We start from the raw sequence: 27,882 nt of genomic DNA, 5'->3' as shown, positions 1-27,882 counted from the left end.
TTTTTTACTGTTTGTTATATGTATATACTATAGTCCTTAAAATATAGCTTGATTAGAATGACAGCTGCCAAACTAATATCATTAGTGATGGGAAATTACTGATCACTGATCAAATCGATTTTATCAGTGTTTTCGTGCAATCATGAAACTCTGTTTCCGAAAATTGATTTGAAAATTGATTGAAAACAAGCCTATTATAGTGTGTTCAACACAATTATTCACCAAAAAATTAGACATTTTTACTTTTTTCATGAACAACATCAAATGAACTATTTTTTTATTCGATCAATTTACATTGATCAGTTTGTCTATCTCTAACGTTTTTTGCAAAATGATGTAACCTTGTAAGAACGTCGTTAATAATTAGGTTTATTTGAATTTTTATAGCTTTAAAGCTGATTTGATAGGTATATATTATTTATGTGTTTAAAAAAATTCATTAACACACCACACACGAATGATTTTTCGTGTCAATATAAATCACTCCTTAGACGTTACTACAAAGTTATGTCGTCACTTTTTCTGACAAATGTCATTCTAATCAAGCTATATTTTAAGGACTATAGTTCACGCACTCGTTCGAATATAACATCATGATTTGGGAGGGGTTACAAAATACATAACTAAAACAAAACAGATATGTTTAAAAACGATTTTTTATTAAATAAAGATATTGTAATGATACATACATGCCATAATTATATTTAAAAAATCAATATAAAATGCGTTGTTAACAATTCCAGAATTATGCGGTACTGATTTCTGGTAGATTTAATAATTAGATCAAAGATCATACCTACACCATCCAGATTAATCTGTACAAATCCGCGATTTCACAGGCAATTTTATATGAACATTCATATACTTTCAATTCTAACATAACATATAATAAACTATCATTTAAACTTAATTTTCAATAACATAATATTTTGGTGTCGAGTATCCAACCGAACAAGTAGGTATTACGAGAGCTGTCGTGAGCAATGGTTTACCTTCTACATGAACAATTTTAATATGTTCATGTTGGTAAATTACTGGCTGGATGTATAAATATGTTAACAGAATTTTACTCAATTTTTTAGGAGAGCAAGTTAAATACTTGCAAATTAAATATATTTTTTACTTAATGCAGAAATAAGAATCATAGATAAAAAAATTGTGAATACACTTGTAAAAACATCTGCACGGTGTAAATCGTAGTAAATACATCAAAAACTGTTTTTTTTTTAAACTGCGACTTAAAATAGTTCTGCATCCAGCCAATGAAACACTCCCACTGTATATTAATGAATATAAACTATATAATGTTATAAATACTCTATAGCTAGAACTAATCGCAGTCTTATAGTTCCATCGATAAATGGTACCTCCAAGGCAAAATGAAATACAAGTCGATCTGAGTCAAATGGCACGTTTGGCACGTGATACCTACGTGCTTTATAATTATACAACATGAAACTATCTAGTAACTAGTAACCCTCACTCCTCTGATAAAGATAACGAAGGAGGGTTATTATTGTATAATTTAGTATTCGAAGGGTAAACTCCAGAATGTTCTGAAGAGCGTTAAATCTTCCTTCGAGAATGACAGTATATTATTTGCCAAAGTAGAGTAGTATGTTAGTTTTACTTCACTGGGGTCATTCGCATTCTGACCCACTATTGAGGAATGGTTAACTTTACGATATTCTAATTAACTAATAATACTCTTTTAAGCACATCCACCGGTTACAAATCATTCTCATCACCAGATTGCCATTCACAAATAATTTATCGTAATGTACGCGTCTCGTGCGAGGTATGTACTAGGTACATGTTTATATTGATATGTAGAGGTCGCCATATTGTTTATTTACTTTTTTTACTGATACAATGAAGGTTTCCGATTTCTAAGTAAAATAGGAACTGCGTCGGTGGTATAATATTGATAACAGCGTCATATGATGCGGAATAACAGAACTGAGACTAATTTTTCAGCAATTAAAAAGCGAGAAAACTAGCAAGGCGACAACACCAAATAAACGAATGAATATTGCGGATGTTCGACGGCACTACCCCGTATCCAAACGGAACATGAGGGGCAAGAGTAGCACTATCACGGCGAGGGAGTGCGCCGGTCGGCCCCCGCCGGGGGCTCGTCTCACGAGGAGCGCTCCTCGTCGGGGCTGCGCTCCTTGCGCTGCAGCGTCCTCCGCAGCTTGTCCATGAGGCGCGTGCTGAACTTGTCGGCGGGGGGCGCCGGCGGCGAGCACGACAGCGAGCGCGCGGGCCGCGGGGCGCGCGCGGCGGGCCGGGCGCCCATCATGGCGGGCACGCTGCGGTGCGCGGGCGACCCTAGCGAGCCCCCCGGAGAGCAAACCCCGTTCTCCGAACGACTCTCCGACACCTTCCGGGAGCGGGAAGACTGCGAGGTCTCCGAACTTTTCCTCGACCGGTTGCTCTTGTAGATGTCCCAGTCGTTCTTCATCACGGGCATCATGAAAGCCATGGCGAGAAGTTCCTCAGGATATAGTACTGTGGGAGACAGCGATGCTTGGCCGGTATCGACCCGCTCGTTGGATGCAGTGCGCTCGATAAAAGTGAAGCGGGACTCGAAAGGGACTCCGTTTTTGATGAAGCGGAGATTTTCCAATTAAAAGCGACGACTTGTGGTGAAAACTACGGCGAAGGTAGATCAACGTCGTTTATATTGTTTGTTTTTGACACGACACGACCGACCGGATCAGAGCTGAAAACAAACTGTGGCAGTTGGGGGCTCGGCTCTAGTATATACTGTAAATATGATTCAAACATCTGAGTAGGTATAGACGGTGAACATGCTTCAGCGCTGCGCTCTAGCGACAAATTTGCTATTTACAAATGCTTTTAAATAAATTTATTATAATACGATTTTGCAACAATAACAAAATTACGTTCTTTGAACTGGACCTACATAATATAATATATACATTAGTTGAAATATGGAAAAGTTAAACATTGGATAGAATCAAATGAAAATTAATCGCAAATTGACATTACTGACATCTATAACTGAATAGGAAATAAGTTAAAAATTCACAACGTCATGACACAGCCATCGTGACACAGCTTTCTTACTGACATCTATAACTGAGTAGCCGCTAATCTATTCTGCGACAAGCCAAATCTTTTCCCATATTATTGTAACATGTACGTTTTTATTATACGGTAACAATTTTAGTTTTTTTTTCTTTTTAACTGCGCATACAATAAGAAAAGGTGGTCATTATTAAAATGCTTTAAAAATTTAATTTAATTTAGCGAACTGAAAACAAATTATGTTACCATGATGCGAAAACGTCAATTCGACTTGCGAAATTGCCGTCGCACACAAGAAAATGAGGAAGTTCAGTGTCTTTTTTTTCTTTTTTTATTTGTTAATAGAATAATCAACTAAGCTAAAATTTTAAATTTTTTATTTTTATATATTGTATTATCAGCGCTATGATTTTTTAAAGTTTTATATTTCTGAAATAACTCCGCGTGTGACGTGTGCCGTCAGAGGTTGTTCTATGACAGTTCTTCCGATTGGTTCATTTACGGTGACCAAACCGGATATCCTTTAAAGCTCTCATATCATTAGATGATTTATATTAACCAGTGACGTCATTCAAAGTAGTGCGTTTTTATATTATTATTTTTTCGTACATTTTTAAGAAATTTTACCGTACAATTTAATGCAAAAAAAAATCAATTGTATTCAATTTCCCGTAGGACTGAAGTTCCTCATTATGGTAAATTTTATTGGTGAAATTTTGAAATCAATAGAAATAAAACATTTTTTTTTAATTTCACTCTACGAAAAAACGGCGGATTGCGTGGAAATTCATCATTATAATTATTAGGTTGAGCAAATGAGTCTATAACTTTCTTTTCGATCGCTTAATCCGCAAACAAGATAACTCCAGTAGGTAAACCAAATTATACAGGAGCAACATAAAACCTAATTATATGCCCGTAAAAAACACCTACACGATTTTTATTGCTGTTTCTTCATATTTTTATGTTTAAAATCATTATTAATACTAATATTTAGGATTGATTACGATATATTTGATAATTTATTTATAAAAAGGAGTCAGCATTTTTGCAAACTTTATTATTAAACTTATTTCCATGGGGTCATTTCAGTTTTATGGCTGCATGTTTGTAGAAACAATAGACACAGTATCATTGATGATTCTTCTAGATTGTAAGGTATCGATTTTTTTATGTACTGCAGCTTTTTCATAGTTATTAAAATGTAATTATTGACGATAGTTTAGGTAATTCCAATTTTTTTTTTTAATTCTTTCAATTCATATATTTGGGATATCGAGGAGACCAGACAGTGGAGCGATGTTCAAGGATACTGCGTACATGTGCAAAATATAATGTTTTTTGTGTCTGTGGACTGTACAAATAGTTTAATAAAAACCGTTTATTTTTTAATAAATAAATTGTGTATAAATCAGGACTAAGCGTGTTTTTATATGAATTACGCCCTCTCCGCTTTCGACTACGCCGCCTGCCCTTTTGGAAGATATATCACCACCGACCCAGCCAGAGAAGTCTACCTCATCCGAGATAGCAGGTGCAGAGCCATCCCTATTTTACAGTTAAACCTTATCTTGTTCATCTTCCAACAATTTCAATACATCTTGGTATATAATAAATCATATTTTTCGCGAACTCGCTCGTAACAAACTCAGTCGTGTATTCATTTTCGTTGCAGTGACGTGTGAACTGCGGCCGAATTTTAGTATTGTCCCAGCGTTTATATTCTGCGCGGTCGAGGCTGTCCACGGAGCCGGGACATGACAATATAGTCATATCCATTATATTGTCCTCGTGTGAACAAGGCTAACATTTTCTAACCAGGTATACCATAAACACCTCTTCAAAAAATTGCATAGATAAAATTCGTTCAATCATTGTCTGTATCCTGTATAGTCTGTGCATTGTCGGATATGTGGATTCGGTTCGGAGTTCGAAGATTTTTCCCAGTTTATCTTTGATTTGCCAGTACGGAAAGTGGAGGTTTTTTTTTTAAAAGGAAATTCCGAGACGGGTTTTGCGCCTGTTCTGCGCGCCGCACTCAAATTAACAGACAACCCAGACAGACACTTTGCAAAATAGAGCGGGAAGTAAGGTAAGGTAACAAAATGATTTTTGTACTTAATATTTTCCGTTTTTTTATTATTATTAAGTTTTTAACTGTATCGGTTGTTTTATTTTGTTCAAATATGGCACGGAACAAATGGAAAATAAGTTTTCAAAATGTTATCGTTACTAATTTACCATACTCAAAATTACTTGCAGATGCGGAAACAATATCAAAGGAATGGATATTCGGTGTTTGTAGAGAAATATGCCAAGGAGCATAATATTAGCCGGGCGGAGGGTTTCCGCGTTGCTGAGAAAGCCTGGCAGGTTAGTTATTTTTGCACAATAATCGTACTGTTCATAATATTTATAGAAAATCGATGACATTCGGGTGTTCAATCAGTACATAATCACATTATCAAATGACAACAATATTACTGGAGGTAATCTTTGAAAAAAATTATAAGTTTTAAGGGTGTTTAAACGACAACCGAAGTTCATTTAAGTTATTTTGGACACCTGTCGTTGGTTGGACATTCGTTATTCTAAAATTGAAAATATATTTTATTTCTTTTGATTTAAGGCCCGGGATACTAAACTTATCTTTCTAAAATCTCAGTGCGATCCTTATAAATAGAGTTGCCAACTTTCTCAGTGATAATTATTCTGGGACAAGTTGTTAAAAAAATTATTAATTACCATTCCTATTCATAATCCTCGTAGATTTCATATTAAGAAAGTCAATACCGCCAGACCATGGAATATCCATCTCCTCCTCCCGAGAACTCTGCAACCTAGAGCTGCTTGCCTACTTTACAAGGCATCAGGTTCTCTTGGTCCTGGGCGTCCATGGCTGTTCACGTCTGAACTACTGGCGATGGACCTGACTTGTGAGGATATACGGGAGTAGGTCGTAAACAGGGAGGCGCGGAGAGATTTTGTGGATTTCATATGCTCCACCTAGGGAGCGGGCATGGATTAAGTAAGTAAATAAGTTACAACAAAACTATGACAGACATGGACATGTATAACGAAGCGACAGCAGAAAACAATAAAAAAAAAATAGCAATGCGAATGTTGATGTGTGCAGAAAACAAGGAAGACCGAGAAAGACACGGCATGACATCTGACTAGTGCCTAAAGATGGACTTTTCAAAAGTTGGATTAATCAGCATATGTGCATGAGAAGATGTATGAATGTGGAGGAAGTGAGGTATGTATGCAAAGAGAGAGTGGTGCGGCGTTCTATCCTCTGAAAATACAACATTCTTTGAAAATAATACTAATTTTTATTAAAAAAACTGAGAATGTTCGAGTGCACGCGATTCAAACAATCTTTTCAGTATACATACCTAGCTACTAGCTACGTATTCGTTTTTCGTATATCGACGTACGTACTGAATATCTAGGTATTTTGTCCTTGATAGTATTCCTTGTATACGCGGGATGCTGCTTGTCGAGTTGCGTCTAATTCCCATAGTAATTCTCAGAATTTTCGCGAACGCGCTTTGGGTTCACGTTTTAGATTTCTCCTACGAGACTCAGAGAGATAATAGCATCCAATTTGTATAATGCAAAGAAAAAACGACTCTAATAACGTTTAGCATAATGTTTGAAGTAGCATAATTATTGACATTTGGCCCAAATTTTAGAATGACTGTCTCGGGTCTTATTTTAAAGTTTATCTCCTTTTCACACCTACGGGCGATTGTCGATAGCGATCTTTCAGCTTTATTCGGCGGAACTAAGGTACGCAGAATTGACGTTGGAAGAAGCGAGATTGCTGGCTAACGATATAATCTCCTGGAGGCTACGATATAATAACTGATGTCCAAATGCTCCACTTAGGAGTGGAAAAAGAAAAAGGAAAAAAATAAAATTTACAGCTTCACCTCAAGACGCGCCGCGCCTGTGCTCCGTCAATGTATTGACTGTCAACTATTAATTATTATTATTGAAATGGACAACTTATATAGCGTATTGTAAAATTCCTCAAGCGCGCTTTACGAAAGTGATTATATGCAATACTAAATTTAATTTGACTTAAAATTTAAGTAAAATTTTTCAGAAAAACAAATTATTTTAACATCTCCCGCTTAGGATTTATTCAAATTAAAATTTTATAATAACGTAAATAAACAAATACAACCGAACTGATTGCTGTGTAAATTTTATGTTACAAGTACATATATCTATGATCATACCTACTAAAAGTAAGAACATGATTATGTTTTGTCAGCATCCCTTCTGATAAAAGTCACTGCAAGCGCCTGTTGGCTACCCCTACTGAAACAGCATAATGGTTTTTGTCCAGTTTACCTTGTAAATAAACCATAAGGCTGAACATCTTATCTTCGCTGATTTTCTCCGATTGTAGTTTCAGTGCAATGCTCTATGTACCATCAGATGCTAATATCGGAATAATAATTATGCAATATACAGGGTGGCCAGACACTCTAGGCAAAAAAAAATTGTGACAGAAAACCCTTATAAATCATTCTATCGGGAATTTTTTTATTGCTAAACGACTAAACTAACAAATTACCCAACTGATTTCTCCCTAATAAAACGTGAGCGAAGCCGCAGATAAAAGGTTCTTCTCATTCCCTTTCCACACTTAATGCATTGGTACACCAATCGCAGCATATCTTGATCATTTTCCTTACATGAAAGTAAGATGATCAGTCTTACGCTTCAGGAGCCAGTCCAGGGATTATGAAATATTCAACTTTAAAAACACCTTATCAAATCAATATTTCATAGCAATCATGTCGGGAATCGAAGCCGAGATCTCTTGCATGGCAGGCAAACGCACTGACCACTACACCACGAGGCCGACGGCTAGTATAGTATATAAATAAAACTTCTGCATGGTATTGTAATGATAAATGCACACCGATGGAATGTGTTTATCATAACTAACTGAGTAACACGATATGTTATTTGTTCTTAGTCAGTCATTAGACTTACTGTTTCTCAGAGCTTATCTTATCTTAAGGCTGTAGTCTGGTAAAACGAACGCAAAATTAGGAAATCATACGATTTTGCCATTTTAAAACTTATGTTTTTTTTTATCGTGCAATAATAAAAAAATTAAACAAATTAGATAAAAATAATATTTTTTAAAGGTATTTCTGTTAAAAAATATACTTAAAAGTTTTATGTAACTAAAATATCATTGCTTTTAGACCGGCAGATTACGCCATTTCAAATTTAGACTAAACTTAGGTATCTGGGATCTCAATAAAGACTAAGTATTGAACTAAATTTTTTTGTAATAATTTAAAGATAATAAATTGAACATGAAAGTGGCTGAAGCCAAATTTAATTTTTGTTATTTTGAAAAGATATACAAGCATTTTAAATCACATACATTTTTGTGACATTTTCCTTTATTTCTACTTAAAATTATGTCTTCGGTAATGCTTTAAAAATATTAAAATTTTGAAATACTCATCATTTACGGTAAGGGCTGGTCTGAAAGTCATTAAAAAGTCAATAAGATATTATTTTTAATTGAATATTACAACTAGAATTATCTTCTTTTTTCAAAAAAAGATAATATAATTCTATTAGAAAATGTTTCAACTAAAGTATTTCAATATTATTTTTTTTAAAGTATTACCGAAGGCATAATTTTAAGTAGAAATAAAGGAAAATGTCACAAAAATGTATGTGATTTAAAATGCTTGTATTTCTTTTCAAAATCAAAAAATTAAAATTTGGCTTTGGCCACGTTCATGTTTAATTTATTATCTTTAAATTATTACAACAAGTTTTAGTTTAATACTTAGTCTTTATTGAGATCCCAGATACCTAAGTTTAGTCTGAATTTGAAATGGCTTAATCTGCCGGTCTAAAAGTAATTATATTTTAGTTACATAAAACCTGTAAGTATATTTTTAACAGAAATACCTTTAAAAAATATTGTTTTTATCTAATTTTTGTTCTTTTATTTTTTTATTATTGCGCGATAAACAAAAAACATTTGTTTTAAAATGACAAAATCGTATGATTTCCTAATTTTGGGTTCGTTTTACTAGACTACAGCCTTAACAGTGTGCATGTATGTACTACAGAATTATTCCAGTTACAATCAATAAAATGTGCCCTCCAGTACTCACTCTGGCTAACTTTAAAAATATTAAACAAACAGAATGAAGCATCACGCCATTTCCTTTTGAGGATATGCAAAGAGAATAGAATGCCACACCACTCTAACTATACATACAGAACTCCCTTCCTCTACAATGAAGGAGTTCAATGCTACGGGAAATTGGATACGAAAAATGTTTTCTTACATGCTGTTTAGATCTTTTAAGGGCAGCTTTCTGACGATATTTTATTTTTTATTTGGCCTACTATTCTGATTATGTCTTATCGCATAAGCACATGGATATTTTTTTGTATGACGTAATTAATACTAACATTTTCTTGAGCTTGTATTTAAGTTTTTGAAGCTTTAAAGATGTACTTTTGCCTAATCATTATTTTTAGACTATTGTGCTATGAATAAGAAACAATGTGTATTGTGTTTGTAACATTATAAGAGTAGATAAAACAGGGCGCTTTAAGAAAAATATATTGGTATGATTTTATGTCTTTGAACAATGCAATTCGTATGTAAAGCTCTTAAATTTTTAGATTTGCTGCGTAGTAATATTTCTTATAAGAACACGTCTACTTATTTCATGTTTTGGAAGTATGTCGTTTGTTTAGGCGACTTTAATTTTAACTGGTGCGTCTTTGCGCCGGCCATTTTTTTTATAATAAAAACTAATTGTTCTCCTTTATAAGAGGGGAACGCGGTCAGATTGAGTCAGATTGTGGTCAGAATTAAGAGACAGCCGAACAGTTAGTAAAGCCAGTGGAGAGTGTTACTAACGCCGTTCCCCTGCGGGGGTAGGCGGAGAAGATAGAACACCGTATCACTGTGTCTTTGTATATGGACCTCGCTTCTTCTATTTTTATACGCCTTATCTTCACAGTCGACATCTACGCCCTGTTTGATAGTGTTATACTTCTAAATAAGTGGAAAATAAAGGAAATTCTAATCAAAAGTGTTTTTCTACTCTTTAATTTACGAGACTGCCTAGTTCCAGTACCATTAAGAGGATACACACGCGGTAAAAGTTGGAGTGATTAATAATAATTGTATGGTGAAGTTTCTAGAAAATAATTTTTAAAATTGGTAAAAATGAACTACTTTGAAATGTCACAGACTAACGTGATCGTGTGTTAACAATAATCAATCAATTATAGCAATGTGATAGATTTCCAGTTACTGAGTGCAGAAAGGGGGATGATGATTCAAATTGTTAGAGCCGGAATAAACATATTTTTTTATATTTAAGGTATAATGTTAGCCTAGTTTTGAGTTTAACATTTTATATTCTTTTTAAATCATTAATTAGATAATTTCAAACATATTAAATAAAATAAGGTGGAATTAATTAATACAAAATTAATTATAGACGCTATCTTGTTGAAAAATGTCAGTGCCTCATATTGAGGGGTATCTGAATCACCCCCATTTATGTTCCGCGATTTTGCATAATTTTCGAGTTACATATTTCAAAACAGTTTACCAAGTTAAATAGTTACACAGAAATTATAACTACACCATTTTCAAAGGGCTATTTTGTAAACATTTTATAAACCAGATTGTCAAAATGAGAAGTGAAAATGTAAAATAGAGTAACCGTGTTTTTTAAAAAAAAAAAAACTGTTATTTTGATGACCAATAGGATCTCACGGATGAAAAAAAAAATGAATACAAGAGAATAGCCAAGGGAGATCACCCAGAAAAATATAATTCTATGGGAATACCGCTGAGCGTCATAAATAATAAGATTAAGGAGAATGAAAGGATGGAATCAAAGGAGACTACAGAGATTGAGAATATCGTTAGCACTTCTCTGAACAACAATAGTAAGTACATATCTATCATGCGCGGTCCGTCCATAGATTGGATGGAACCAATGCTTCCCTAAAAATTTAATAATGACTTCCGAACAACCAGTACTTAATTTTTTTTATAAAATAAATTCAGCTATGAGTTAACTAATCATTTAAGCAAATATTTTTCTAATTAGTTCGTTGTTAATATTAGCGATCTGAGATGGGTTTGATGTTTATCAATTAATAACTTCTAATAAATTGCGACAATTCCACACAACCTTTCGTCTGTGAATTTATGCACGAACTAAAGTAAAGTTCACTGCCCTCTGTCTAATACTAAAATATGGAACTGCATAAGTCTGTCGGTTCCCATAAGGCAGTCTGCCAATGCTGAATTCACAAGTACGCGCATGCGCAAATTGAGAACTTACAAGCTCTGTGGAAGCAGTTCTAACAAACCAATCCGTGTTTGTTTTTCATGTATTGTGAGTGTTTTATAACAAATTTAGCACTTAAATCAGTTGACACGGTGGTATTATAATATTAAACTATGAAATATAACTCTCATGCTGAAATTTTGGCATAAAATTCTTTTTTAGTTTATTTCAAAGCTCTTAACTCGAATTACTGTGTTGGTAGTAGGTACATATTTTACCTGCGTACTTAGCGTCAAGTGACTGCTTCTCTTATGGCAAACCTTACCGCACACCCCTGGTATCTATGTATATCTACAGGTGAAGAATGCAGTTCTGTGTGTGAAATAGAGCGAAAACCCTCTACAATGATTTTATACTGCAATATTTCACTGTCCCTGGACTGGCAGCTAAAGCGTAACACTGATCACCTTACTTTCATGTAATGAGTGATTGAGGTACACTGCATTTGGGGGTACTAATCCAATGCCCTATGTACCATCGGGTACGGATACTTAGATTTTATTGTTACTGAGGGTTTTTACTAAATTATTGTTTTTTTTAAAAAAGAATTTATCTTCCAGCGCTTGTGAAGCACGAGTTCAGTGTTATCAGCACAAACATATATTGTATTGTCAAAAATACATATCTTACTTGTGAAGTTGCTGTTGTTAACTTTTCCTTAGAGAATGGAGTTCACGAACGCAAGTATCACACATTAATAGATGTTGGTAAGTTGAAATTTTTGTAATACCTAGGCTAGAATAAATCATGTTTTTTTTTTTTTATACTGATTTAAAAAATCATTCATCTAGGTGAAAAAAAACCTTTTTTTAATATTTCAAATATTTTTTAATGAGGAAGCTCAGTGCTAGGGGAAAGTGGATATAAAAATTGTTTTCTTACATGCGGTAAAAATTGGAACATGTAATTGTATTGTAAAGATTATCTAAAATGCATGAAAATATTGATAAAAAAATATTTTTATAAAAATGAACTTCATCACAAGTTCTTCTGAGTGAATCAATAATATAGTGTTGTGATAGATTTCCGGTTTTCAGGAAGCCAACTCACCAAAGAGAACTTGTGACGTCACGGGTGGAGTAATTTCAAAATTACAAAAATTTTAAAAAAATTATAGGGCTTAATAAGATACATAAATTTTTTTTTTTTTTTGGCATAGTTTGATAGTCCATTAACAAAAAAACCTCTGAACTTTCTCATAATGTTAACGGTGTTGCCAAGAATTTTGAAATTCGCCTAATTTAATCATATTATTGCTATTTAAAAAACACATGTACACTGCAACCTCTTTTTACATAGGGGATACGTTCCACGCAGACCGTGGTAAAATAGGACAGTGCTGGATAGGTTTCCTTGCATAAAAATCAATCCGGGATTTTAAAAATGGTATTTTTTACTATTTATTGTACCTTAATTGTTTCTTAATTATGTCTTCCAGAATTGTTGTTATAATATATCCCAAAGATCTGATATTTCTACGATTAAAAAACGGCTTTATCCTCATAAAAAAAATAATGTAAATAATTATTTTTTCTTCTAAACATTCATTTATACTGAATCAGTTTAACAAATTGATTGAAATCTTCAAATTTATAAATATTGATCACTACTAATGTATTTTTTTTAGTAAAAGAAATATTTGCGTTCTTATGATTTACCCAAATATTTAATTTTGAGGGCCATTCTCAACGAGTTGTAAATAACTTACTATTAGAAAATGGAATCAAGTTGGGGTAGAGTGGGATTCTAACCACGGACCTTTGGTTCGTGAGTCCGAGACACTAGCCACGGTACCACAACCCGATTTTATTTTGCCCTTTAAACAATGTTTCTATCTGTTATTCAAATTCAATTATTAGTAATTGTTTGAATGCATATTTTTTCTAGGCGCTATTCCTACGGGGTATAGTAGGGAAGCCTTGACTTACTCTCGGGAGAACGGAATACCTATGCCCCCGATAAATGGCGAAGGAAACTTGTTAAAAATTTTGGCCGAATTAATAGCCATTATCCAGCCCAAAGATAACCCTGTCTACACAATGCCCGACAAAAAGAGTCAGGTGTCGAATTTTCTCGAACAACTCTGCGACAATGCAGGTACAATATTTTATTTCGTTATTAGATCAGATCATCATATAGTATTTGTTCCATAATTATTAGGCAAATCTGCGCATTCATAGATAAATTGTACCCACGTAATGAAAGAACATACCATATAAATAAAAGGGCATATCAGCTAATACATATCTGCCTGTCTGTCTATTAATAATAATCAACCCTTAGAACTCCTTTGACGGAAGCCTGAAATAAAAATGTGTTACGCTCTTATGGTAGGTGTCACCCGCCCCAGAGAATAGTCACGTAAAAACGCAGTAACTTTTTTATTTTTGGTCAAAACGATTCGCTTGAAAACTCTTCTTTCAAATATGTCCAGTGTTTGCGGGAGTCACCACACGTGCAAATTGACATATAAAAAGCTCTATAACATTCTTATATTTTGACATAAGTTCACATGACTGCTTGCATCTTTTGGTTTCAAAATTTAATATTATTATAAGATAATCTATGGAAAAACTGATTTTTCTTTTTAAAAATCGAAATTTCTGCTTCACTTCAACGCCAGACCTTTTAGTGATTTGCTTGAACCGTTCTTAGAAAAAAAAAAGAAAAAAAAAAAACCGTTTATGAACACATTTACTATTAAAATTCAGACTAATTGAATTTGTAACTAGAGTGTGAAATAAATATAATTCAAATGGTTAATGGTGATATTTCAGGACAAGATGTGAATGACTTTAGACTGTACTCTCTTCCGACATTATTCTTCAGATTAAGGAATGCCTTTAGCCAACTTGGTGGAGATGCTTTCCCTACAATATCCATGCCACTTACACACTTAGAGAAAGATGTATACAAATATGTAAAGAATATGGGTTGTGAGGTAAATATTCTAATTATTCAAATGATTTATTTATTCATTTTTCATACGAAGATTACCAAAACACAGCCCGTGTTAAGCCTAAATCACTCCTAAATATTATGTATGATACTATTACCCGTATGCAGAGACAAACCTTAAGGTGAGGTCAGTACATTCTATTGTCTTCATCTTCTGGTTATTCTCTGCATATGAGATTAGAATGTACTTTCCTCACCTTAAGTTTTGTCTCTGCATACGAGTATATGCCATTATTAGTGGACAACAGATAATAACAATATTATAAATTCAAAATATTCACTAGTGAAAAGTAAAAAAATATATTAATTTATAAATACGACATGAAATTAATGTAATGCATATAAAAAATTCTGCCTTAAAACAGTTGTACCCAGTCAGACACATAATACATAAAAAATGTAGTATTGTAGATAAAAGAATTGTTTCATTCTTAATAAACCATTATTATTATATAAAAAGATGCAAATTCATTAAATTAATTAATAAACTTAAATGAATTCAAAAATAAAATAAATATAAAGTTTATATTTGAAGCACTAACTTTGTGGTTATTCATTATAATAAAATAAATAAAACAACTTTGTTTTTAACCACTAATTTTTATTTTTCACCGACCGGTTTCAAAGCAAACAAGCTTCTTTGTCAAGGTTTACGTAACTAATGAATTGATTCCTTTTTATTTTATTTCTATCATGTTCACATCTGCAAATCATCTTATAGAAAATAATCATAACTTCAATAAAGACACTGGATTAAAAGTACTTCATGTTGAAAATAAAATATTAAAATTAGACAACTTAGAAATTAAAAAAGCGATTCATAATAAGAAAACAATAATTAATAACCAAATAAACAATATTTCTTTTAGTCCTCTCCTGGCTTACTTCGAAAATAAGGATATCAAATTACCACCCGTGTAAGAAAAAACCACTTGATTTATTGGGTCCACGTGTAGTATTTAGTGAACATGATAGAATTAAAATAAAAAGGAATCAATTCATTAGTTACGTAAACCTGGTTGTTTTATTTATTTTATAAAATAAATAGCCTCAAAGTTAGTGCTTAAAGTGTAAATTTGAATTCAAAAATGTTTTTTTTAAATTCTGTTTTATATTGTTGGTCATTTTATTTTTTATGTCACAATTTGTTCACTACTATGATTATGTTTGTTGTGTAAAAAAATCATTGGTTTAAAATAAAATGTGTGTCCACCTAAAAACATTCTACAGCTAAGTAGTTTCGAACTGGAATAATTTATCAAACATAGTTTGAACTGCTTGGATACCCCAGACGATATGTACTAGATAATATAGACACATAAGAGGAAAATATAAAAATTGATAAGTATTTTCAGGCTTGGCCTAATAGGTGAAATACTTTGATAGAATCTTACCTACATCAATAAAGGTTTCAGCTCTTTTTGCATAAAAATAAACAGAGTGTAGAATTGAAGAAATACAGATGTCAGAACATGGGAAAATGGTGAATGTTACAAGTGCGAGATATCACATAAACCATAACGATATATCATAAACCGTGACATGCCTTCCATATTTCCTTCTCGGTGAGGTTCTCTCTCCCTAAAGGGCTGAATTTAGATTTGTCTACAAAGATACGGACATTCTCAAAATCTTGTATTAAAGCAAATTTAGTTCCAGTCCGTGTGCCATATATTTTTTTTTCTTTTTTCAATTCCCATAATATAATTTGGCTTAGAGTATTACATAAAAAATAAGTCAATTTAAAAATAATAAAAAAAGATCTCTACCAAAATAATATTGACTGGAAAAGAAAAAGTCACCATGCGACATGTAGCAACTTTATAGAAGAGCCAATTAATGTTTTTTTTTTTTTTTTTAATTTATAAAAAAATCTCACATATACTATTTTAGTATCCGGATATAGAAATATTATTATATCAATACACAACATATATATTATTTTGGCGTGATTACTACATAATTTAAATAAAAAATTAAAATATGAGATTCTTTACAAGTTAAAAAAATAAAAATTAATTCACTCTTCTGTTAAGTTACTACATGTCGCTTGGTAATTTTTTCCTTTCCTGCGTCAATGTTTTTTTTGTGAATAATTTTGTAAAACCATCTTAATTTGAATAAAGTAAATTTTTTTTGTTGCTATTATTAATTAAAGGGGGGTAAAATGGGATGTTCTGAAGAAAAGAAGTAAAGGCAAAGATTGGATCATTCTTCAGTCACAAAACAAAATTATTAACAAATTCGCCAAGTAAATGCTTGGGTACTAAGACCCATTTCAGTAAATGAAGAAATATTTCCAGATACTAAAATTGAAACCAAAATTCCTTGGACTTCGTAAAGACAACACACTGAAAATAGATTTTGAAATCACACAACTTGCAACATTTATCCATATTATCAAGTATCCATTATTATCGGAAAAAGCCTTTAAAATACCGATTCTTAATTATTATTTTTTTGAAAAATAACTGTTTTGGGGGCATTTGATAATATCTAACCTGCTTTATAAGTAATAGCCTCAAAAAGGTTGGGTATCACTCATTTACACGGTTTGTGTCCAGTGAGGTGTTCATATGTGTTTAAATATATATTTGTTTTTAAAAAATAAAAAGCCCCTTTTAATAGTTTTGTTTGGATTCTTTTAGTTTCACGAGGAAGGAGAAAAGTATCACATGTGTGCCCTCAAGACAATCAAGAGTTGGTGCTACATTATCTGTGATTCCTGCTGTGAATTGGCTGGCATCAGCTTAGAACCAGGGATGCATGTCCCTCTGGGGTCCAATGTTGATGTGAGTTGCACTTATCATTCATTCATTTAAGCCCTTTAGTCTATTTGACTTGTTCAACCACAATTATGGAAAAAGTTATTTTATTATTTCAAATGTGTTTTACTTTAGACTCTTGAGCTGTCAATTTTCAATGCAGATTGCAAATTTTTCCAAAGTCAATTGCAGAAAAAAAAATGTAAACTGAGTTTTAAATGTACTAAAATACATTAAATTCAGTGGGACCTCAATGCAAATTGCAGACTTAATTTTGAGGTTTCACTGTATTTCCGAATTTTAAGCTACAGTTTGAGAGAGGAACTGTTTTTCACACCTAGCCGGTACAGTGGCTGAGCACAAACTAAATGGTTAATAAATCCAGTATAATAAAAATGTGATAAGGATTAATTGAAAAATTTTTTTTTTTTCGAAAGTATGGAAAATAATGGTAACGCGCATTCTAAAAGCAGGAAACTGTAAAATCGAGTAATGTAAAAATGAGGTCTTCCTATATTTCCATTTTTTATGTTTTTAGTGTGTACATATTTGTTTTTAGGCGCAGGAGTGTCTTTTCTATCCTGACCTACCAAGAGTGACTACTGGCAGCCCATCCAGGGTAATTATTATGTCTATTTATTGCCAATAAAAGCACAAAAACTCGCTCGCTAGTTGTATTCTTGTCCTGCACGTGACTCATTTATTTATTCGTTTTTTACTTCATTAGAAAAAAACATGCGTCTTCACTGGGGTGACTCGTGCGTAGGACGCTTTAAAATGTAATTTTTAATTTTTCAAGTTCCTCTTACGATAATCAATTGATGACCGTTTTTCAAAACTCAACATTAATAATTTTATTTTATATTTCATTATCACCCAATATAAATTAATGAAATTAGGTATCAATTCCGTGCCCCTTGAAAGTAGACCCCGACTACACAGCCAATGAGAATTCAATATTATTACTGTTGTAGTATGCCCCGTGTTACCATGTTCAACCGGAATTTACTTTCTAGATATACCTTGTGCATTTGTTTACTCAGTGTTGAATAAAGTTGTAATATTGATATAGTATCGACAGTCTCCTACCGGCCCCCCGGCTTGGCAAGGTGCGCAGGAAGCCGCCCTGGCCTCTCCCCAGGCTGCTGTAGCAGATGACGATAGTAAGTAATCCAACCACTTACTTGCAAGAGGTGCCATATTTACTGCTTACTACGCCTAACCTAATTACATTGACAATAGTGTGTTTTTATTTTCTTGTTAACATTGCATTATTCTTTTTAATGTACTGACCACGATTAAATGTGCAGTTTTGTTAACACCGTGTTTGAATTTACTAAAAATATAAAAAGATATAATCCTAATGGCGGTATATGGATCAATTACTCGGATTTTAACTTTGAAATATTGTAATTTATTATAGAAATAAAAGATGAGTGATAAATCCACAAATTTTGAATAACCAGTTACCAGTTTCATTGCTTTCACGATATCTTCGAAACCGTTATCTTTATTATAAAATTCAATGCATTTATACAAAATCAGTAAGAACATAGGCGGGGTAAATACAAGAGTTTATATAATGTTATTTAAAAATACATTAATATATTGGGCCTTATTAGATTTCCTTATACCAAGCTTATGGCAAAGAATAATTATACCCGGTTCAACTATTTATACCCAATATAAGAAAACGGTTACTTATAAAGTACTTTTTTTCTTAAGTTAGCTTATATTACATAGTATTTAAACAAATATTTACACCTTTACTTGCATATCTATTTACAGAAAACATATTTTTTAATTCATTCAAACTCTTTTCATTCTTCATACATTCAGGCATCTCGTCATACATTTTCAAACCTTTATACATAATGCAATTTTGGGATTCTGATTTTTTAATAATGGCAGCCTTATTCTATCCTTATTATATTTACGTTTTTTTTTATTTAACACTTATTATTAATGAAGTATTTGGGCATTCGATTGTTTATAAATTTAAGTTAAGTAAAAAACCAGCAGTATAACAGTGTTTTTTATTGGTATCCAATTGAGTTCTTTTCACATTTTTTTCTATTTTATTTAGCACTATTCTCATGGCTCTATTTTGAAGTTCTTCCAATTTATTTTAATTTCTGTCATTGGCTAAAAATATTACTGTAGAGCAGTAATCTATATATGGAATAATTATAGTTGATATGAGTTCTGCAGTATTTCTATCTAATTTATTCCTCAATCTATCGAGAAAGAATATTGTTTTAGGTATATTTTAAAAAACATGCTCAAGGTTTGTATTCAAAGTTAATTTCGAGTGTAATATTATACCCAAATACTGCATTTCATCCACTTTCTCAATACTTTTGCAAGTTTTTCGTTTTCGCGACCTAGAATAAATATGCTGAGCCTATTCCCTCTTTTTTTTTTACCATGCAATATTTTTGCGTACATTTATGAACATGTGAAGTTAAAAATACTAATATGTTATTAGTATTAGTACCAAAGCTAAACAAATGTCAAGCATAACTGACGAAATCCAAGTCAATTTATTTATTGGTGTTTTTTTTTATTATTATTGTGGTGTTTTACACTCTGAATTTCTAAAAGAACAAACTGTAAATAATTTAATAAAGACATTTCTTAGATATTACACCGATCACAAATTGATATTGGTCATAAAAACGAAAAGTTACATATTGAAATGTGCGATTGATAAATAATATTGAAGGATTGGAAATATATTTTTTCATTTAATAAATTTAAATATAGTATTCAATAAATATGTTATGTATTAATACTGCAAAATATAACAATGATCATTGTTAAAACATAATTTTATCTGAACATAACGTAAATTTGACTATCATTTTTACACTCATAAACGATATTGCACTTTAAAATATCTGGAAACTTAGTATGTTTTCTAATTTGTTTAAATTCGAGATAAATACAATCTATTTTACTACTGAAAAATGTGACAGATCGCGGGCTTATTCCAACTCCATATTATGTTGGATACAGGTTGTAGTAAGTTTCTATGGTCGGTATCCCAGCTCTATAGTGAGTAAAACTTTGTGCGAGTTTATGAGGAAAAAAACATTTTTTTACTGTATATTGTATCTTAATTTTATTAAAAAATATAACACATGATGACAAAATATTTATATAAAAAATCGTTAACAAGATTCTTCTCTTGCGCATACCTCTCTGCCACTGTCAGACAATAGACGTACCCGTTTACGCACATTTGGTACAACATTAAAATATCCAGAGCCTGTGTATTATTTCCATCCGAATTTTCGGGATTACTGAATTTGAAAAAACATTTAGCTATGGATCACTGAGACTGCTGTTTTGTGAGTTTCTCGTTTCTTGGCAACAAGCCATACAAGCGGCCAAATCACATAGAAATAATTGTAGAACTCATTCTACACTGTGATCATTTGTAAAGAAATAATTTGTAAGTTTATGAGGGGCCTTATTTTATTGTTCAATGAATGTTTAAAAATTTGTTTTAGTAAATTTTTGTACTGTGTTATTTCAAAACTATGTAAAAAGAGTTTCTGGTGTATATATTTTTAAAATTGTAAGTTTGCCTTACTAAAATACATTTATTTTAGTTTCTAGCTTTAAAATTATAGGCGCTTGACTCAGTGTGGCTTAAAACATAAGATTTTTTCATCTTGTTAAATTTTCACAAATATTTTACAAAACGTAATAAAGTTTATAAATGACAATACAAATAATATTCTTAAAAGTATGAATATATGCCCACAAAGACTAAGCATATGTGCTTAGACCATTATTTTCTCTTTTCAGGACATACTTAGATTAAATTAATGTGAAATGTAAAAATGACAGTTTTTTTCACCAAAGCATTTTTTTTATTAAAAATATAAATGTAAAAATTTTTTTGTTTCTTTTTTGTGTAAGTTTTCATAATTATGTACTCCGATAATATAAATGCTTGATATATTTATTATTTAGTATGGTAAGGTTTTGGTATATTCCATTAAAAAATTTAATAAACTTTGCTTATGTGCATGTAGCAAAAATTGTATGTTTACTTGGTTCATCGGCTGGCACTAACCCATTATTAAACATTTGAATCCACTGTATGTATGTTCATATTAGATATTTCTCTGTGAATACATTTGAAAACAGGAGAATATTTCATATTATTTTAATAACCAATAAAAACAATGACAAAATACAGTTGAATCCACTTATTGTGATCACTATGGGACCTTTAACTTTTGGTAATAATAACCAGTTGATAAAATTAATCAGAGGATAAAAAAAATATATTTGCGAATGTCACTTATCCAAAATTTTAATCCTGACTCAATTTGATTGTCTTTCCCAGATCGATCTCCCTATCAAATCATGCTTTTATTGGATATTTGAGAAGTTTCTATACTTGCTCTATTTACGAATTTGCATAAGAGAGGTTGTGAAACTTTTGAGTACACGCATTTTGTTAATGCATTTTAGGCAACTTATTGAATCGCTTTAATTTTTTTTGAAGAGACTCTTAAGATAAAATCCACACATTTTTTCTCTTCTGTCTGTGATATGCAGGGACGATGTACTTTATAGTCTTATAACTCAACAGGTTGTGTCAACAGAGCACAAAATAAATATGTAAATAAAATTTTCATTAAAAAATATTACTCATCAAACATTTTAACTGAAACCAAAGAAATAGAAACCCAACCCCTCATGTACTTTTTTATATTTTTTTTATTGAAATTTTTTTCACATAAGCATTCTTCTAAACATTTTTTTTTTAATTCCCGCCAAACTGCAAAAGCAGTTTTTTTGCAGAGATTTCTCTCTTTAAACATTTTGGTAACACAATATAATAATGTTTACATAAAATATAAAAAAATCTTAAATATATCAATAAAATAAAAGTTTAAAAAAATTAAATACAAGTAAATCAAGTCTTTTTTGATAACGAAATACATAAAAAATAATAAACAAACACTTTTTTTGACACTGTTTTAAATTGTTTGGTTTCCCCATTTTTTTTATTTTTGTTTTTTTACACACTAAACTTAGAATTTAAGAAAAAGATTTTTAAAACCAATTTTACTTTGTTTTTATTTAGATCACTATTCTTTATTTTGTCCGGGAGTCTCTTTACTATGCGAGGGAGTATATACGCCTTGGTCTTCTCTCCATACGCATTTATAGCTCTTCTTCTATGAAATTTCCTCTCACTTTTTGGCGCGTTTCATGCTTATGTGATATTGGCGTTTTGTAGAAACTGCAAGAAGTGTTGAGATTTTCATTGTACCAGAGCCCTTGAGATAATTTTTATGAAAATGAGACTATGTAAATCCAAAATTATAATAACGGTAATTTTCTCTTGTATTTTTTTCAAAAATATATTGTAAAGTGTCCTTGCAATGGGTTGCTCCAGTGATGGCACACTTTTTAAAATATTTTTGATTGAGTTGTGGCTAGTGTCGCGGCCTCACGGATTAGAGGTCTAAGGTTTGAACCCCAGTGAGTTATTTACAACTCGTTAGAATTGGCTACAAAATTGAAATATTTCGGTAAATTATAAGAACGCAAATATATACATATTTTTTTAATGTATATTTTTTAAATAAAATAAATTATCTGACGGATTATAAGTGAACTCTTTCACTAAAACATTTTGTAGTTTCTGGAATGATAATTGAAGCATAAATCTAATCAACTTGCCTTTGTATAACCCCATATAACAAATGATCAAGATACGCTGCAATTGGTGGCAGTGCCCTACACACCTTAAATGCAGATAATGGTAAGATAATTATATAGGTAAATCGGTAAAAACATGTGGGAGAATTTGCACTGTTTCCACATTCACTTTATCACTATGCCTTTCTATAACTTTATTCCAGATTTATAAATAAGGCCCTAAAAATTGCAAATTAGATTATAATAATAATTCTGTTGTTGCACTGACGTATAATAATTAATGTTCACACTATTCGAGTTTGTCCAAATGTTTGTAGACAAAAGACTGAACCAACTGGTCCAAGAAGAAGTTTGAAAATTGAAAAATTGTGTTCAGGCGTTGTCTAGTATGTGAAATAATTCAGTCAGATGAATCTCTTTACAACAATAGAGGTTTCAGGTCTTTAACTTCACTCAAATAAAAAAATGGAAGAGTTAAAGAAATATGGATGTTCAAACATAGGCAAAATGGTGAATGTTACACGGTGTGTAAGGTGGACCAGCCAATGACAGGTCACAAGCCCTGTAATTGCCTAGACTTCCATATTCCCTTATTTAAGATATTCTCCATCCCTGTTGTAATTTGTTCATTCACATTATTCATCAAAGTAAATATTGCTTTGCCCTCAATATGGTCACTCTGCCGTGTACTAAATTAGCATTATTTATAAATGAAATCGTCTTACCTTCATATTATAACAAAAATCATAACAAAGATCATAACAAAGATCATGATACGCTGGGGTTGGTGTATGAATGTAGTGCCATATGCACCATTAGGTGTGGAAAGGTAACAATGATGATTATCCCTTTACATTATCAACATCACTTATTTCACAACACACAGTATTTATTAAAATTAATAGAAAAACACAAAATTTCAAAGAGAAAAATATATCCAGCTATGTATTTAGTTGTAAGAAAGACTAATAGAAGTACCTTCTTCTTCTTCAGCCTTCTGTCCTCCACTGCTGAATATAGGCATCTTCCATATAGAAGTCCTACCTATTTTGTTTTATAAATTTTCCAATCCAAATTTTAATATTTATAAGTAGTTACTTAAAAATTACATAAATAAGTACTTTTTATAACGAGTGCCTAGTTTATTATCTGGCTACATAATTTTCTCATATTTTTTTTTTTTTTAAGTAGTTTTATTCATAAAACTTAAGCTGAATATATTTTTAGTTACAAGTAAAGATGTCAGCGAAACAAACTAAAGAAATGCTGTGAATGATAATATTATTAAAAATTATCTAATATAACAATATTTGAGTTTGTCCAAATGTTCGTATACAAAAGACTGGATTTCACCCCCTTGGGGTCTTCTTAATAATCTTAATGTCTAATATAATATTGTATTCGCAATATTATTAATAAAATTATGTATTTTATTTTAATAATTAATAATTTCAGGGCCTGACGAACAGTGGCCGTCTTTGGGGTCATCAAAGGGTAAACGAGGCAAGTAATTAAAAAAATATTATAACTGTCTTAAGACATCTAGAAGTATAATTATTCTGAATAATAAATATTACAGAGCTCTCTTTTCTGAAATGACCATCTAATTTTTTACATGTTTGCGGTTATGCCGACTACAGCAGTCAAAATCGTGTCTCTCATTTAAGAAATGACAGCCGTCAGTCCAAAAGATATTGGTAGCGAAAAGATGGCTATATACCCTATGTGAAACTGAAGTAATTACATGGTAGGAGATATTGTGTCCCTATAAAAAACAATCGGCAACAAAAGTGTCCTAGTATGTCGTAAATATTATTTACTTCAAACCATCAACTACTTTTGTGTTTGTAACATATCTACAGTTTTAAAATATTGAAAGTCTAAAACCAACAGCAGTATACATAGAGGCCTGTAAAGGCAAAAAAAAGACAGCAAGAAAAGATCATACTAATGTTTTACTACTAAATGTAATTAATTTATTAGGTAATATATATATTTTAACTATCAACAAAACATAAAAGTTAAATCGTAAAGTCAAAAATAATTACTGTTCTTTATTCAATGAGGAAGTTCAGTGCTACAGGAAATTAGATATAAAAAATGTTTTGATACACATAAAAATTAGAACATTTAATTTTATGATGAAGTTTCTCGAAAATGTATAAAAAAAATCATAAAAATTAACTACTTTGAAACGTCACAGGTTCACGTGTACAATAACCTATTAATTATGTTATCATAGATTTTTGGTTTCCGGGTAGCCATGTTTTTCAATGTTTAGTGTATTTTGACAGCTATTGGGATCTACTTTTAAATGGTAGCACAAGTCACCGACAACAATTTATGACATCACGGGCGGAGTAATTTCAAAATTACAGAACTCTAAAAAATCACAGCGATACATAAAAATAAAATAATTAAAATATTTTTTATTTATTTATTTATTTAACTTTTTGTACATAATGATTATTTGTACATTGGTGGGCTTATTGCCAAATGGCAATTTCTTCCAACCAACCAATAAAATAAAAGTTTTATTTTTATAATTCAAGTTACAGAACATATTCAATAGAAAAAAAAGATTAAAAATTTAAAGATATATAAAAATAGAAATAAACGTATTTGTTTATAAATTACCTTAAATCGAAACTTTTTTTTTAGCTAGTTTTTAACAAAAAAAAATTAAAACCGCTGAACTTCCTGATTTTTGTCATCGTTTGAAAAATGACTAACGTCTAGTTCCCTATTTCACTAGTTTTATGTGACAGACTAGTTCTAGATATTAGGGCCGCGATTACAAACACTTTCTTCATCATTACATATCAAAACAGTATGAAGTAAACTACGAAAATGTATATTTTTGTATGAAAATTTAAAGTATCTCCGTCGGTAACCTATAGTTGAACATGTTTAGAAAAAAAATATATATACATATTCTATTTTTCATACAGAAAAGTTAATTTTATTTTGGTTCAATGTTAACTTCCCATTGTAATACAGGCCCAGAATAGGTAAAATAATATAAATATGTATGTGCTAAAATATTTTTACTGGTTTTAAATTCTCTTTAAAATAAAAAATATTTTTTCTTTTGTAAATAGACCAAGTTTTTTTTTTTTAATGTTCTGGAAAGCCATTTTAAAATTTCAAAAAAACAAACATTTCAATGAGGTTTGTTATGTGGTTATACTCCACATTTTGAAATATAGATTCAAATAATTATGTACTCTTTTTGAGTTAAATTTATCAGGCTCATAATGTTAAAAAAATTATAAAGAAAAAATGGTTGACAGCAAGGACAAAAACATTTTATAAGTATTGTAATAACATGTTTTTGTTGGTTATGTTTTTGTTGAATATGTTTTTCTTGGGTATTATTATATTGATGTTATTTTTTGTTTTAGGTTCAAGGCGTTAATTCTTGATGGCATACAATTTTACAACTTTTTTTTTTATCCATTTATTTTAAAGTTATTTTCACCTTTTAATTTTCTGTACTTTATTTGTGTGAAACTGAATGTAACTCAGGACATAAGGAAATTATCTGGATAACACGATAGACTCAATTACTTTCAATTTATGAAAAAAAAATAAAAAACCTGTTTTAAAATATTTCTCAAATCTTAAGTAATCTTAAATGTTTGTTAGATATAATAATTTACATTAGACTTTTCCATCCGTATTAGTGGTGTCCATTTTACAATTATTTAAAAGTAAACGTCGTTAATTGAAATAATAATATAGTTCATCTGCATTTATAGTTATAATGATACTACTTCTTTATGTATGGAAAATATTCATAGATTCAAAAATATTAGTTATAAACCATCATACAAATTCATCAAATTTACCAAACCAAAAAAAAACTACGGAATTTGTAAAAAGCCACTACATATTTTATTATACCCCTAAGGATCTATTAGATATGTAAACTTGAAACACTAGTTCTTTATATTAAACATTCAAAATTCATTATCTACGTACATTGAAAACAAAACAGAGAAAGAATCAAGAAACAGAGTTGTTTGAACTATATATTTGTAATTTTTAGATCTCATAAGAGATGCGACTAACAAAAATTGAATTGGTTGCCAGAGTACTTTAGATTTGTCGATTTGCATACATTCAAAGGTAAAAAAATTAAAGTGGAAGATACGAGATAAGATACTCGTATGTATGACCTTTTGTATTTCTTAGAATTCCGTAACATTGTTAGATCTTTTCTTTGACGACACATTGCTCCAAATTTACGGATAAATTAATTTTATTAAAATGATTGGTTAAAGCATTTTCGGTTTAAGGTAATTAATTGTTATCGTATTTATGATTATGTGATGAATCAAAAAATTTTAAAGACTGCTTAAAATATATTCTGATAAAATGAGCTTTTGAATAATAAATTAAAACACTATCAGACATATCGCAAAACCTGGCGAGATTAATTATATGGTGCCACAGTCAAACATTGGTCCAAATTACGGAAGAATCATCATATTGTCATGCGACATACAACACCGCGTTAGTGACAAAAAACTAATTTAATTAGTTTTTTGTTAAAATTATTTTTGCTCTCCCAAACGACAAGTTTTTTTGTCGCTAATGGGGTGTTGCATGCCAAGCGACAATAATATGAGATTTAATTGCATTAGTTATATTGAATATTATTCCGCTATATTTTTATTCAACAATCATATCTTCGTTAATCTCTCCTCCTTTCCTGTTCCACTTTTTTTCCTTTTTCCCATTGAGTAATGGTATTGATTTAAGATAATTTATACACACATACATTTATTTATATTTTTATATATCTTTAGGTTATTTATTTTTGTTTTCTATTGAATATGTTTTGTAACTCGAATTATAAAAATAAAACTTTTATTTTATTAGTTGGTTGGAAGAAATTGCCATTTGGCAATAAGCCCGCCAATGTACAATTTACATTATGTACAAAAAGTTGAAGAATTTTTTTTAATTTAATGTTGACAATTGATGTGATTGAATTCAAACCTATAATGGTACAAAGTACC

General features: G+C 31.0%; 2 protein-coding genes and 1 long non-coding RNA gene across 7 annotated transcripts; 1 reads left to right on the top strand and 2 right to left on the bottom strand.

Annotated features, from left to right (window-relative positions):
• Positions 1-638: 638 nt before the first annotated feature.
• LOC148276138 (uncharacterized) lies at positions 639-2,753 on the bottom strand. Its single transcript, XM_088234711.1, has one exon. The coding sequence runs from the start codon at positions 2,486-2,488 to the stop codon at positions 2,141-2,143; it is 348 nt and encodes a 115-aa protein (XP_088090837.1). The 5' UTR covers positions 2,489-2,753; the 3' UTR covers positions 639-2,140.
• A 2,184-nt stretch (positions 2,754-4,937) lies between these two features.
• On the top strand, positions 4,938-27,236 carry mael (germ-plasm component protein maelstrom). 5 transcript variants are annotated; one of them, XM_088234697.1, is made up of 11 exons: positions 4,938-5,149; positions 5,320-5,430; positions 10,851-11,034; positions 12,002-12,148; positions 13,329-13,538; positions 14,219-14,382; positions 17,048-17,191; positions 17,724-17,783; positions 18,237-18,327; positions 24,311-24,358; positions 26,260-27,236. In XM_088234697.1, exons 2-11 carry the CDS (start codon positions 5,320-5,322, stop codon positions 26,271-26,273), a joined length of 1,173 nt encoding a protein of 390 aa, XP_088090823.1. In that variant the 5' UTR covers positions 4,938-5,149; the 3' UTR covers positions 26,274-27,236. The 5 variants fall into 5 exon arrangements, with proteins under 5 accessions (XP_088090823.1, XP_088090825.1, XP_088090826.1 ...); XM_088234699.1 differs by having other exon boundaries at positions 18,246-18,327; positions 26,260-26,852; XM_088234698.1 differs by having other exon boundaries at positions 5,035-5,154.
• Positions 19,976-24,226, bottom strand: LOC148276137 (uncharacterized). The gene is made up of 2 exons (XR_015823865.1): positions 23,581-24,226; positions 19,976-22,433 (listed from the first exon to the last, which is right to left on the bottom strand). It is a non-coding gene; the product is annotated as an uncharacterized LOC148276137 (long non-coding RNA).
• Positions 27,237-27,882: the final 646 nt, after the last annotated feature.

The sequence above is a fragment of the Micrasema longulum genome, unplaced genomic scaffold (assembly GCF_059751315.1).
Source record: "Micrasema longulum isolate JH-2025_06_02 unplaced genomic scaffold, ASM5975131v1 h1tg001268l, whole genome shotgun sequence".
Classification (NCBI taxonomy): domain Eukaryota; kingdom Metazoa; phylum Arthropoda; class Insecta; order Trichoptera; family Brachycentridae; genus Micrasema; species Micrasema longulum.
The sequence above is the reverse complement of the archived record's forward strand: the minus strand, read 5'-3'. Positions and strand labels throughout refer to the sequence as shown.

What these genes read in the sequence shown, in the direction of transcription:
- LOC148276138 (XM_088234711.1), bottom strand. Translation starts at nt 2,488, where the DNA reads ATGGCTTTCATGATGCCCGTGATGAAGAACGACTGGGACATCTACAAG.
- mael (XM_088234697.1), top strand. Translation starts at nt 5,320, where the DNA reads ATGCGGAAACAATATCAAAGGAATGGATATTCGGTGTTTGTAGAGAAA. An exon ending in TCACACATTAATAGATGTTG is followed by an intron (nt 12,149 to 13,328) that starts GTAAGTTGAAAT and finishes TATTTTTTCTAG; the next exon opens with GCGCTATTCCTACGGGGTAT. An exon ending in TGCTGTAGCAGATGACGATA is followed by an intron (nt 18,328 to 24,310) that starts GTAAGTAATCCA and finishes TAATAATTTCAG; the next exon opens with GGCCTGACGAACAGTGGCCG.